At 43.6% G+C, this 14,674-nt stretch overlaps 1 protein-coding gene across 7 annotated transcripts in view; it reads left to right on the top strand.

Moving 5' to 3' along the window:
- Window positions 1-14,674, top strand: part of RORA (RAR related orphan receptor A) — a 366,343-nt gene that overhangs the window by 315,758 nt on the left and 35,911 nt on the right. For 6 of the 7 annotated variants that reach the window (XR_014541662.1, XM_083586667.1, XM_083586666.1 and 3 more), the window contains one exon: window positions 10,712-10,797. Coding sequence is in view for 6 of the 7 variants with exons in the window: in XM_083586667.1 (XP_083442793.1) it covers window positions 10,712-10,797 (86 nt within the window). In the remaining variant the exon portion in view is untranslated. Of the gene's footprint in view, window positions 1-223; window positions 299-10,711; window positions 10,798-14,674 lie in introns of those variants that run through there. The other variant, XM_083586668.1, reaches the window with a different exon arrangement.

Genomic DNA, 14,674 nt, shown 5'->3' with positions numbered 1-14,674 from the left:
CAGGACCTGAAGTGTTGCTCCCAAAGCTTTCTCTCTCTTAGGCTTTGGCACTTTGGAAACAAGGCTAAAAAGGCCCTTTTTGCAAAAAAGGGGGGGGGTGGTGTAAAATCTAGAAATTTCTGTGGTCTTACTGCTATTAGGCAGTGAAGGTCCATAAGGACCAAGCACCACTTAAAACCTAAGAACTGGACATTGATTTAAGTTTTTCTTCTTCTTAGCCAACTCTGTTGACTGCAGTGACACCTAATGGTCACGGACAGAATTTCCTCCAATCTTTCCTGTCATTCTGATTCATTGGGTATTTCTGTAGCTTTTTCAATTGATTTTCTTGACAATGTAAGATTGTTATCACTGAGTTAGTACATACCTAGTTCATCCACTGAATAAGCTGCCTGACACTTGCATTAGTTCTAGAAAGATTGGATCTAGTCTCCAGTAATATCAGAGATGGGATGTGTTGCGGTTCTTACAGCGCTGGGCACCAAAAAGCTACTTGTGAACAGAAGGCTGCTTTTGAGCTTCTGCCAGCAAGAATTTGAGGTGGGGGTGTGTGTTTTGAGGGCAGTGATTTCCTGACTTTTGATACAAGAACTAGGAGTTGTTGTTTTTTAGAAAGACTGAGCCTGCCCCAGAGGAAAGTGGTATTACTTGTGGCCCCACACTGAGCTTCCCAGGCATTCTAACCACCCTTGAAGTTCAGTACCACTACAGATAAAAGTTTGGCTGAACAGGAGGGCCCAGCCTTGTTGTCTATAACCAGGTGCTGCCTTTGCAGATAGGAGCAAATCCACCAGCACCAGCAGTGTGTGCCAGCAAACATGACATTCCCAGAAGGGAAGAGAGTCTTGCAAGTCAGTGTGCTCCACCTCATCTTTCCAACTTGGTGAGCAGGGGAACTTGCTGGGACATCCTTGTCACTTCTGTGTGGTTCTGAACTTCTTGCCCTGTTCTTGAATTGCAACTCCTGAGCACCATGTCTGCTGCCGAGCCTGTACAATTACTTGTCTGAATAAAGATCTCTTTCTTGGTTACAAGTAAGAGCTTTTGTCTGTGTGTTTTGGATAGGAGCCAGGACAGCAGTTTGGGAATTACTATCCTATGGGGAGAAACACAGGGCAGACTCGATACAACTATAGTGGCATCTGTATCATAGCAGCCTTAATGGCAGCTCCACACAATGAATTGTCCAATAGGATAGAATTTTGTGTGTATAGCTGTGAAGACACCTGATCACAAGTCACTTTCCTCACAAAGGTCACTCTAGACTACCTGTTTGTTGAGCATTTGAATGTTGCTTGAATGGCTGTTCCCCGAGGTGTTCATATGTTCTGGGATCCTTCTCCTGCTGACTTAGGAAAACCCCTGCAGTATGACTGGTTGTTTAGATGGGCCATGCCATCCTTTGTTAAGGAATGCTGTGAAAAAGCGTATGTCTGGCACTCCATGCACTACACCCAGAGGCTTAAGTAAGGGTAGAGCTGCCCTTGTAAAAGTGGAAGCAAATGTTTTAAAAAAGCAGCAAATAAACAACTAATCACTGCTCCTTTTTAACCCATTCTGGTATCATTGACAGTGTTAAAGAATTATCATAACCAGCTATCATGAGGGGCTCGGGGAGGTCTCAATGGTGCTGTGATGAGTGGTGATCTGACTCTCATTTTACATTGAAATACATTTATACACATTTGCAACATTCCTCTCTGCATGTGTGAATGGGAAATGAACAAAAAACACAGCTGTTCTTGTGTATGTTTGCGATTGGTACCTTACCATTTCAAGAGCTGCATGAATGTGCTGTTTTCCCTGCACAATTCTTCACACACTTATTTTGTGAAAGTGTTTTTTGAGCACAAAAAGCATATGCTCCCAGTTTCTGTGCTACCTGCAATGTTGATCTCCTCTTGGGAACCCTGCTGCGACACATGGAGGAAATAGCGCCCTCACTTTGGCGCATGTGTGCCACCACAGCCAAGGCTTATTATTGATCAAGTACCTCCTATTGCACCTTCATGCTGTACAAACAAGTCCCTGCTCATGGTTTGCAAACTAATCCCGTCAAAATATGACTGTATACATGAGGCCTGAGGTTTGAGATAACTGAACCTGTACAGACTGGCAGGAGGCCATTTATCTGAGAGTCTGGTTCACAGGGCCGGTCTTCCCTCTTAGGCCGAGCAAGGCAGCTGCCTCAGGCAGCCAATTTGGGGGGCCATTAAAGTGTGTCAAGTTGTCCATTATTCCAGTAATCATTTTTAATGTATATATTTCTACTTTAATCTCTTCTGGGCAAGGATGTGCTTTTTGGTGGGTGGGGTCTTTATTTTCCTGCAATGAGCCAGGTAGACTGCCTGCTCATATATCAGCTTGCTTGTTCATGACTATCTTTGCAAAGGCTGTTCTCTGGGTCTGTTCACCCCCCACATATAGCAGGTGAAAACAGTGCCTTTTCTGTGGTGGCACCTCAGTTCTGGAAAACTCTCCCCAAAGCAATGGTTTTTGTTTACTCCACTTATCTTCTACTCTGCTAAAGCTTCTACCATTTGGTTTGGTTATTTATTTGATTGTATGTTGCTGTATATGTTTATAAAATCTGTTCTAGTGTTGTTTTTATTATTGTTTTTAATATTTTTTGTAACCTGTCCTGGAAATCTGGAAATAAAGGCAGGATGTATATATTAAAAGAAATTATAGTAATAGTAGATTGAAGCTGTGGCACATGAATAATAACTTTCTAACTAAAGGAAGAAGGGATGTATGTGAACATTTTGTCCTGGGTACCAAAATGTCTTGGAGTAGCCCTGATTGTGCACGACTAGGATGTACCTAACAATGCCTACTCTTTGCTTCACATAGCAATGAAGGCTGGCAGATAAGGGCTGCTCCCCCCTATATGATGCTGTGTGTACAGTGCTGGAGTTTAAATTAGATCTGTCACCCAGTGAGGGACACCTGACAGTGCAATCCTATAGGTGTTTCCTCAAAAGTAAATCTTACTGAACCTGATGGAGCTTCCTTCTGAGTTAGACATGCATAGGAGTGTGCTGTTAGCTGATTAAACATTGGATTCTAATTTATTAATTGATGCACTAAATCTGCACCAATGTGTGTATGGGTAGCAAGGGGGGGGTGACAAAATATTTCTAATGAAAAAAAGCACAAGTGTAATTATACATAGAAGAGGTGCTCCCTTTTTTCTCTTGCAGTAGAGAATTCTTCTTTCGATACTGCTTGCCATCTGCAATTTTTAAAAAGTACTTATTATTGTGGCTGTTAGGCACCTTGGGTGTTAGAGGCAGAGAGGTGGGGCATCAGTTGAAATAATAAATAAATCATAACTACTTGCCTGAAAATTAATTTAGATTTTTTGCTGCTTTATCAATCGGGGCATTTTCTAGTCGTTTGATTTTTGAAAACATTGGTTATCCCAAACAATTAATTGACTAAACATTGCAGCCCTCCTAGATATCCATAAATCTGTGTTTGACTAGGAGGCTGTTTGTGTTATGAACTGCTTGTGCATTTGTAGCTAGACACCACCACCCCTAACACCCCAACACTTTGTGAACCTGGCATCTAGGAACTTGTCAAAATGATAATATTGTTGTAAGCTTCAAATGATTTAGGTGAATAATACTTAATCATCATGAATTACTTTAGGGTGCACAGGAGAGCAAATTATTTAGGTAATGGAGCTGAAAATGCACTGGGATTAGAATGTTATGCAGTCAAATAATTCCTTGGTTAATTCTGCTTCAATGCAAATTCTTGTTTGTGCTACTAAATATGTATGAGTGTCATTGACTATGTATAGCTTCATGTTTAATCAATAGAATTAGAAAGAGCAACAGCAATGTTTCTGTCACAAATGGTAGTCTTTGATGACGGCTATTTTTCTAGAAAAAGAGGTGCCGGAACTCACCATAAATGCCTCCCTTATATTAGCAATGGCGCTCACCTGAGAGGTGCTGGAACTGTAGCATTTACCAGTTTATATACAGATTTGAACAAACATTCCTTATGAATATATCCCTTCTTATTTTGGAAGTTTCTTGTGCTACCAGACAAACTGCTTTCCAAATGACTGTCAGATTTTAATCCCATCTTCTTTATTTGTGTCACCATCAGTATCTCTTCCTTGTGTGACAACTTCTCATGGTGCTTTCTGGGTCTGGTGGATGTTCATGGCAAGTGCTGCTTTTCTTTTGGAGGCAAATCTTCAAACGAGAGCTGTTAAAATACGACAGATTCTGAAGTTGGTGGTGCATCTGTATTGAAGGCTGTCCCATCTACCATATGCATGAGATATTTTGTATCAGCTGTTAGGACAACAGCTTTTGTTGGCTTATCTGTTCTGCTCCTACCTTCAGTGAAGGTAACAGTGAAATAGAGAAGGAAGAGATGGAGGAAGATTAGGGTGATGAGGCTGGTTCTAGGACAGGGGTCGGAGATCCCTCTGTGGGCCAGATCGCGATTTCCGGCATCTATGTCTGCGCAGATGCGATTTTTGGTTTCTGCGTCTGCACAAACGCAATTTTCAGCATCTGCGCATGCGCAGATGTGATTTCCAGCGCCGTGAAAGTGAGTCCCCGCACTGCACTGCGTCGGTTTAGTGCAGTGCGTGGGGACATACTGAACAGGCGGGTCGGTTCGGGGGCGGCTCAGGAGCTGGTTAAACGCCCCCTGTGGGCTGCTTGTGGCCCATGGGCTTTGGGTTGCCGACCGCTGTTCTAGGACAACGTGAGTAATGAAGAGAGAGTTTAAAGTATTCTTAACAGTCCTGTTCAGGTTGTCCTCAAGACGAGGTTTGTGTCACCTGAGCTACATAGTCTTCGCTGCCTGCTGTTGTAGCTGTAGCTCTCCATTTGTACATTTTTGTGGGTGGGTGGGTCCTGACCCAGTCCTGAGACTGAATTTGTACAGAGAATAGCATGATGGCTTTGTATGTTGATCTAGTTGTGGTCTGATATTTGCAAGGCCAGTCCACCCATCAAGCAAGGTGACGTGACTGCCCTAGGTGGCAGGATCCACAGGAACAGCAGATCTGTCCTTCAAGCATCACCTGCTGCTCCTGCCACCGCTGCCACAGTGATGGCTGCAACACACTCCTTGGAGGCCAGAACTGCCACCTCCTTGGCAGCAGCCCCCCTCCGCCTGCAATGCTGCCTCTACTGCAGCCTCTTGGCGGTTGGTCTCCTCTTACGCCTAGGGAGGAAATGGCGGGGGCTGCCCTTTGAAGTCTGCCCCCGCTCAGCATGATTCAGAGTGGACCCCTTCCCTGTCGCTCCCATGACAGCCTTTGGTTTCCACTTCAGCCATCAGGTTATGTTCATTTGATTTCCTCCACCTTGTTCCCGATGTAGATCTTAGTTGCCCCGTCTTCCCTGGCTGGGGGGGGACACACACACACACACACACCATTTTGTGGTTCTCCTCAGGTGTCAAAATACCTTGGTCCGGCCCTGGATATTTGATTCCTCATTCCAGCATAGCGATCTTGTGTGGCCAGTGGATGTTACATAACAATCTGCTTAATGCTTCAACCTAACCATATGATTAGCTCAAACCGTAAATAAAATTCGGTGCATGCCTGGAGTGTACGATTAAGTGCTTTCCAGGACAGGAGCCAAGTCTTGCAGTACTTTATGAGACTCTCTCCTGTTCTAGACCGACTGACTGAGCAAACTTCTGGAGCACCTGCTCAGGGATATCGAAGCTCACTTAGCTTGTTGTACACAGAGCTAAAGGGAAAATAAAAATTACAATGCCGTGGAAAGATAACCCAAATTCTTCACTGAAAAGAGCTGAATTCTACAACATGCATGAGTGAATTTATCTCTCCTTTCTTCTCTGTAAAGTAGTCATGGAGGGAGAGAGGCAAAGGACTAGGGGTGGTCATCAATGTACCACACCAGGAAATTCCCTTCAACAGCTATTTGGGCAATGCAGAACGCTGCCCATGCACTTTCATGCTATCTTCACCTTCATAAGCTAAGATTTGGAGCCCAGTACCACATCCTGTGCTTTTCTGCACTTGTGTGTATTCCCCCAACCCTACCACAGTTTAACCACTAACTTAAATGTTTCTCTTGGTGGGTAGTTCTTTTGAAGACTGTTGCTCCTTCAGTCCCCTAGTGCCTTGCTTTTTTTGTCCAGCAGAGAGGCAGAACGAAGTCAGGCACATGGGACCCGGTTTTGCTTTCTTCTGTCTTTTATATCTGGCCACTTTCCCCCTTTATTTAAGAGAACAGCTCTGTTGTCTAGTGTCTTCTTTCTCTGTTGAAGAAAAAGTAAGGGTTTGCTTGGAGGGTGAGTGGCTGGTGGCATCTCTCTCCTTGTCAGGAGTAAGCAGTATACTCCAAGTGGGTCCTTTAGAAACTGATGATTTCCCTCGCCCCCATTGCATAAAGACTGTAAGATTTCTAGTGTGAGAGTGCCTCTGTAAATATATGTTTGGGGGGGGGGGGAATCTGTGAATTGAAATAAGCCTATACTCCAACTAGGCATATTGGAACTATGATTCAGGCTAATTTTCATCTAACATTATATTATCCTTATTATTTTACCTAGAATGAAGTTATATTTCTTTCCAAATAACTTTTATTGGTTTTCATGTAAATACGAGAACAACATAGAACTACAGTAACTTGTCCACCGGTACATTAAGTTTCAAATGCAGTACACAGTACACAAGCAATATGTTTATTTATGCCTTATCAATTCATGTATCCTCAGTGTAGCTTGGAAAATGTTACTGTTTCAATAACAACAATCCAGTTTGATTGAGGTGTGGCTGACTAAGCAGTGCTGCGTTGCAATCTGTGCTCATTTCTGGAGGAGCCTGGGTGGGTGGACTTGGGCCCATTAGCCCTAACTCAGTAATAGCGAAACAAAGCTGGAAATTTCTGTCATTATCTATGTCCTGTTTTGAACAGACACTGCATTTCTCACTGTGTCTTGTTTGCATGCGAAAAAGATTTGAGCAAGCACTTATTTGCATGCAAAAGATGAAACTGATAAGTGGAAAAAAACACCCTAATTACCCCTTCCTGATTTTTTTAAAAAGGAAAAGTAGCAAGCACTTTTACATTCATCAGACCAGAAACATGTATTTGCATTCACAAGGCAAATAGTAGGGGCAGGAACATCTGGCATGGGGTTAATTAGATGACTTGTGACCCCAGGCTGTTGTGGAGCTGGCCAGGGAAAAGGACACCAGACACCCTTTGGAAGAAAAGCAGGCCACAATACAACTTTAGCAGTAGCATAGCAGGGCATACAGGAAAGGATTATTTACTTATTGTTCCACATCACCCAAATCTCCAAGCGGTGCAAGCAGTGTTCGAAATTAACCCCTCGCCAGTCACTTTTTGCAGCTCAGGGCTGCCACCTAGTGCCCAAGTCAAGATTTGCAGCTGCATGCTTTGTATTTGGCTGGGCAGGAGAGCCTGGCGATACATTGCGATGTTGAAAACCTGACATCGCCCAGCCCTAGTGTGTTGTCTGTGAACCCAAGTCTGCAGCATGAGACAGAGCATCTTTTAAGCCTTTCCGGGAGATGAGTTAGCAAAGTCTTCTGATGACACCAAGTTGTCTGTGGTAGTTTTTAACTAAAAGAGGCTGTGAGGTGCTCCAAAAGGATCTCTCCAGACTGGGTGAATGAGTACTAAAATGATAAATCCGATTTGGTGTTAACAAGTGTAAAGTGATGCATGCTGGGGCAAAGTATCCTGACATTACATATATGCTAATGAGGTCTGAGCTGGTGGTGGCTGACCCAGCTGAGGGTCCCAGTGGATAGCACAATTAAGAAGTTGACCCAGGTTGTGGAAAATGATTGAAAATAGAACTGGAAATATCATAAAGGCCTTATACAAGTCTATGGTGCAGCTGCACTTGGAATACTGTGTGCAATTCTTGTCACGACATCTCTTAAAAGCAGTGAGTCCCGATCGACAAGTAGATCCTGCAATGAATTCTAGTCGATCACCACCCACCCTCCACTGGAGACGTTGGGAGGAGCTGTTTTGACACTGCACATGCACCCACCCCTGCCCTGTCAGTGCGCGTCTGCCCACGGCAGTGGCGTAGCGTGGGGGGTGCAGGGGGGGCCGGCCGCACCGGGCGCAACATCTGGGGTTAGGGCAAATCCATGGGTTAGGGGGCGCAAATCCATGGGTTAGGGGGCGCAAATCCACGGGTTAGGGGGCGCAAATTACTTGCCTTGCCCCGGGTGCTGACAACCCACGCTACGCCACTGGCCCACGGTGCACCCATCCCTGCTCCCTTGGGAGAAGCAGCCAATGCCTGCCTGCCCACCCTGCCCCCATCCCTGCCCCCTCAGGAGAAGCAGCCATCACCCACCCACTCGCACCCATCCCTGGGTGGTAGATCACTGCCAGTTTTTATATTGGATCGTAGATCACAGCCGACTTCAAGTTGGACCTGCCTGTCCTAAAGGATATTATAATGCTGGAATTTTTTAAAGGAATGGTAGAGCATCACCCTAGTTTTTTAAAACATTTGTGTGTGCTCCTGCACCATTTACAGGGATGTGCTTTCCTTTGCAGAAATAAAAACATTAGAACTTAAAAAATAATCAAGTTATGTGGGCATGATGGACAGAATGAGACAATGTCCTTCACTGGCAGCTCCACCTCTCACAACAGCTGTGATTTTTCAAACTGAAAGGAAAAGGTTCACCCTAGTGAGAGCCAGTGTGGTACAGTGGTTAGAGTGCCTGTAGGACTAGAATGTGGGAGACCCGGGTTCAAAGCCTTACTCAGCCATGAAGTTCACTGGATATTACTGTCCTATACATGCCTAAATTTAAGTCCCACTGAGCCCTCTGTATGACCTGTTTTGGTATGGCTGGTTTCAACCCTTCAAATACCACAAATTTCAAAAAGAACCAAATAAATTATCTATACAAAGTTGTTCAGAAATTTATAAAGATACAGGTTTTGGCAAATTACCCCCTGTAATTTTGTAAAAGAGGGTTGGTTTTCACGTTTGCTGGAATGAAACTGCAGTCACATCTCTTCTAGACTGCTTTCCCATTTGATTGCTTCTTTGTTTTAAAGAATTTGTCTTTTGTGCACAGCGTTTATTCTATCTTCAGCTAGCTCCCTCATCTGGTCATCATTTGATTCATAATCTTGTAGGGGGGAAACATGCCTAGACATATTGTTGTGGTGACCATAACTAGGCAGTTACTTTTGCATCTTAATTTTTCGCCAATGAATGAGCGTGCACATTTTAAATGTGTCAGGAATTGCCTTGCAATAGATTACTTTATACATCCATACAAGGAGAGATGGGGTTCTGTTCAACCTGCACATCTCCATGCCAAGGCAAAAGTGTGGTGGATCTTTATCCGAGAGATGTTGTTTGCAGATGACACTGCCTTGACAGCATACTCTGAAGAAGCTCTACAGAAACCCATCAGCTGTTTTGCCCAAGCCTGCAGGGAGTTCAATCTTACCAGCAGTCTGATGAAGACCAAGATGCCACCAGCGCCCCACACTTCAGCTTTGATGAGCACACACTTGAAGTGGTAGGCAATTTTGACTGTCTGGGTTCCACCATAACCAGCAATCTTGTCATCAACACTGAGCTGGACAAGTGTATTCGCAAGGCAGCTATGGCAATGGCTTGCCTCACCAAAAGGGTATGGGAGAATGTGATGCTAATGTCCAATACCAAGATGAAGGTCTACCAGACTTGCATGTTAAGCGTGCTGCTTTATGGAAATGAGTTGTGGGCAACTTGCAACCAACACCTTCCACATTCACTGCATCAGGAGGATTTGGGGTATCACATGGCAGGACAGAATTCTAGGCAAAGATGTGCTCTCCCAAGCCCACAACCCTAGCAGGTTTGCACTCCTGTCTCAGTGATGTCTGCGCTGGCTTGGTCATGTCCACAGAATGGAAGATGACAGGCTCCCCAAGGATGTGCTCTGCGGGGAGCTGGCTTCTGGCAGCAGGCCAATTGGCAGACCAACTCTGTGTTACAAAGATGTCTGCAAATGTGACATGAAGGCTGGCAACGTCAATCCTGCCATGTGGGAATCCCTTGCAGATGATCTCAGAGCCTGGAGACAGGTAGCCAAGTCCATGGCAATGAATAGAGGAGAAATGACCGCTGGGAGGAGCACACACAGAGAGAAAGGCATGGTGCATCTGCAGCAGCACAACTGGATGCCTTAATCTGCTTCCGCTGCAACATAGCATCTCTCTCACACATCAGCCTCTACAGCCACAGCAGACGCTGCAACCTACCAACAGCTTGACTTCCCCTTCGAAGACGCACTCCTCCACTATCTCCCAAGACAGGCGGCTGCCAGCTGACAACTGGTTTATGTGTATGCATAATCTTGCCATGTGATGAAATGCATTTTTTTTTTAATTTGGCCAAAGCAGAAACTCTTGGGTCCAATGCCTCTTGGTTTTAAAATGCTAAATCTGACGTTGTGAGTTTTTAAGTACTTTCTCAAATGACCCATTTTAATAACCTGAAAGCTATTATATAACAAGTAACCATAAATTAGTACAAGGCCCTAGGGGGACCCTCGCAGTTCAGCAATGAATAGTTAATGTGGTAGAATGTTGAGCAGGTTATTAGTTTTCATTGTACAAATGCTGATCAGGGAATGCTTTTCTAAGGTGTTTAAAAGAAAATATAATTAACTGGTTGTGTGCTTTTGTTGCAGCTCAAATTGAAATTATTCCATGCAAGATCTGTGGAGACAAATCATCAGGAATCCATTATGGTGTCATTACCTGTGAGGGCTGTAAGGTAAGCTTTATATATATTTAAAAAGTTATAAATGGAGTCAAAAAGTGTGTTCAATCTTTGACTTGGAAACGTGTCCTTTTGCAAGATTACATGTTTGCTAGTTGACACTAATTATCAATAAACCACCACAGACAAATTTTTAAGCATTGTTGTGTTTTTCTCCACTAAAGGACACTTGTCTAAATTCACACTGCTCTTATAGCTTTAAAGACCCAAATAGGTTTAGGAACTTAGGGTCGCTCTAGACTGATGCTTTCTTGTGGGTATATTCTGTAGCATATTCTTGTCACAATAATAGTCCATTAGTGGCGGATTTGTTCTCTTTGTTCTGTGATGCTTCCCCACTGCTACCACAGCATTGCTGTCTGGAGGGCCTAAATTACAACAAAACCAGGAAAAATAAATAAATTGGATTTCAGCAAGAAGTTATCGGATAGTCACTGATTGGAAATTAGGCGTTGTGACTGCCCCAAAACTTGTGCAGGCACAAACAGTATTGAAAGTGGTGTCATCAGGAAAGTTTTAGCGTCTTGGATCATTGCCTCGTTTCCTTGAGGAAGGGCTTCTGGCAAAAGATGGGCTGCACCTCACAGCAGTTGGCAAGAATGTGTTTGCTAAGAGTCTTGAGAATCTGATCAGGAGAGCTTTAAACTAGATCTTGAGGGGGAGGGAGACAACATTACAGATGACAGAAGAGCACCTGGTATGGAGGATAACTTCATTGATACACAGGAAACTGAGTTGGTGCTCCAGAAACCTACTAAAGGGCAGGAAACTACAACAGGGAAGCAACTGGAGGGAACAACTCATGGTTTCAGTTGTCTCTGCACAAATGCACAGGATATGGGAAACAAAGAAGATGAGTTGGAGCTTTTAATACAGGATGGCAAATATGACCTGGTAGGCATTACTGAAACCTGGTGGGAAGAGACTCATGACTGAAATGTAGAAATTGACGGGTATAGCTGTTTCAAAAGGAGTAGGCCAAAGAGAAAGGGAGAAGTAGCATTATATGTAAAGGATGTGTACACTTGTGAAGAAATCTATGGTCTGGAGCATAGAAAGCAGATTGACCGTCAAGCCAGACTGAGGTCCTGGATGATGCCTTCCTAGAACAGATTACCAAATATTCAAAAATGAGAGAGGGAGTCTTCAATTTCCCCAATATCTGTTGGAATACAAACTCTGCCTAGAATGTAGGTTCTGATAAAGTCCTCCATTCCTCCATTGACAATTTCACTTCCCAGATGGTGGAAGACAAGGGGGTCATCTATCCTGGACCTGATCCTCACAAACAGGGAAGAACTGACTGATGAAGTACTCAGAAACTTGGGAGGAAGTAATCATGTCCTCCAGGGTTTCATAATACAAAGGCAATGGAAAGCTGAGTGTAGTCGGACACACACTCTGGACTTTAAGAAGGCCAATTTTTAAAAAGCTGAAGGAGCTACTGAGTGTGATCCCGTGGTCAGAAATACTCAAGGATAAAGGAGTCCAGAATGGATGGGCGTTTCTTAAAGGAGAAATATTGATGGCCCAAATGCAGACAATTCCAACAGGGGAAAAAAGTGGGAGGCATCTAAGGAAACTGGGGTGGGTGCATAAGGAGCTTACAGATCTCTCTCCCCTCCCAGTTCTTCCTCTGGAACAGCTCTCTTATGAAGGCTTCCAGGGCTGGAGGGTGGGCCAGGTGGAAAAAGCCATTGCCTGATGGCCAGCAGAAAACCTCTCTCCCCTCACAGTTCCATAAGGACAAAGGTAAGGTTCTGCACTTAGGCAGGAAGAACCAGATGCACACATATAGGACGGGGGATACTTGGCTTACTAGCTGTATATGTGAAAAGGATCTGGGGGTCTTGGTGGCCCACAAGCTGAACGTGTCCACAGTGTGATGCAGCAGCAAAAAAGCTAACACTATTCAAGGCTGCATCAACAGTAGTGCCCAGATCAAGGGAAGTAAAAGTACCACTCTCTTCTGCCCTGGTCAGACCACTCCTGGAATACCTTGTCCAATTCTAGGCCCCACAATATAGCAACCATGTTGACAAGCTGGAACATCTGCAGAAGAAGGCAACCAAGATGATCAAGGGTCTGGAAATTAAGCCTTATGAGGAGTGCTTGAAGGGGGTGGGTATGTTTAACCTGGAAAAGAGGAGATATGATAGCCATCTTCAAATATCTCAAGGGCTGCCATGTGGAAGATGGAGCAGGCTTGTTTTCTCCTACTCTGGAAGGTAGGACTTGAACCCATCGCTTCAAGTTACAAGAAAGGAGATTCTGACTGAACATCAGGAAAAACTTTCTGACAGTCAGAGCTGTTTGGCAGTGGAGCGCTCTCCCTTTCGAGGTGGTGGATTCTCCTTCCTTGGAGATTTTTAAGCAGAGATTGAATAGCCATCTCCTGCATTGCAGGGGTTGGACTAATGACCCTTCCAGTTCTAGGATTCTATGATTCTATTCTATGAATATGCCCCAAAAGCAAGATCTAGGGCAGAGATCCTTCTCAGGGACCTTCAGTGGTGGTCTTAGTTATGGAATATCTTCTTCAGGATTGTTTGGGTGACACTTTCATGACCAGTGGAGACCAGTTCAATCATATTCCTAAGTCCACATAGCCTTCACTTTCCACAATCCATCTCATATTCCTGCAATAAAGAAAGATTCATTGAAGCCATTTTGGTTCCCAAAGTGATTCAAGTTACCGTATTTTTCGCTCTATAAGACGCACCAGACCACAAGACGCACCTAGTTTTCGGAGGAGGAAAACAAGGAAAAAAATATTCTGAATCTCAGAAGCCAGAACAGCAAGAGGGATCGCTGCGCAGCGAAAGCAGCAATCCCTCTTGCTGTCCTGGCTTCTGGAATAGCTGCGCAGCCTGCATTCGCTCCATAAGACGCACACACATTTCCCCTTACTTTTAAGGAGGGGGAAAGTGAGTCTTATAGAGCAAAAAATACGGTAATTGCTGTTTTAACTGAAATAACCATTGGAAAATAATTTTTGAATTCGCAGGTTTCTTCATTGACAAATTTGCTCAAAATGTGTAAAGACCTTCAGTACTTTTGTTGCTCCTTGTAGTACCTTTTTTAAAAAATACTTTATTACTAGACTCGTACAGCCATCCTTCAACACACATTCCTTGGTCAGCTTACAAAATGAGATGAAATACAATATTTCAGAGTTGGTTGCATTATCGACAACTATATGAAACACATAAAGAAGACAGCAAGAAGACAGCAAGAAAGGATTTAGTTATACTAGATCTAGGTTTCAAACGGAAGTGATTGAAGGGAAAGTGAAACTACTGAAGGCAGCATACAGCATACTATTAGAATGGGAGACGAAAGATGAAGCGGTAAAAACAGTTATGATTAAATGGGCACAAGAAGTAGGGCACAACATTATGATGGAAGATTGGGTTAAATTATGGAAAACTGACTTAAAATTTACAGACTGTTCCCTATTGAAGGAGAATTACATGAAGATGATGTACAGATGGTACACAACACCAGTGCAGTTAGGGAAAATGTACAAAACTAGTTGAAATATATGTTGGAAGTCTAGAGTGGCTGTGGAAACTCAGCCAGATGGGCGGGGTATAAATAATAAATTATTATTATTATTATTATTATTATTATTATTATTATTATTTATAAAAACACCAAAAATACACATTAAATATATATTTTCCAGCAGAAGTGAATAAAATCAATTTGCAGTTCAATTTACAAAATTAACTGCAGCTTACACAATGAGAACCCAGATTTTGTTTGTTTAAAATGTTGTACATCCTCCTGTCTGATTCTGTTCTGCTGCTTTTGGTGCATTCCTGTGCAAATTTTTAGGCATTATAGCAGGGAAAGGTTCATCTGCCAA

The sequence above is a fragment of the Podarcis filfolensis genome (genome assembly GCF_964270895.1).
Source record: "Podarcis filfolensis genome assembly, chromosome: 14".
NCBI classification, from domain to species: domain Eukaryota; kingdom Metazoa; phylum Chordata; class Lepidosauria; order Squamata; family Lacertidae; genus Podarcis; species Podarcis filfolensis.
Note: the sequence above shows the minus strand (reverse complement) of the source record. Positions and strands in the feature narration are given on the sequence as shown.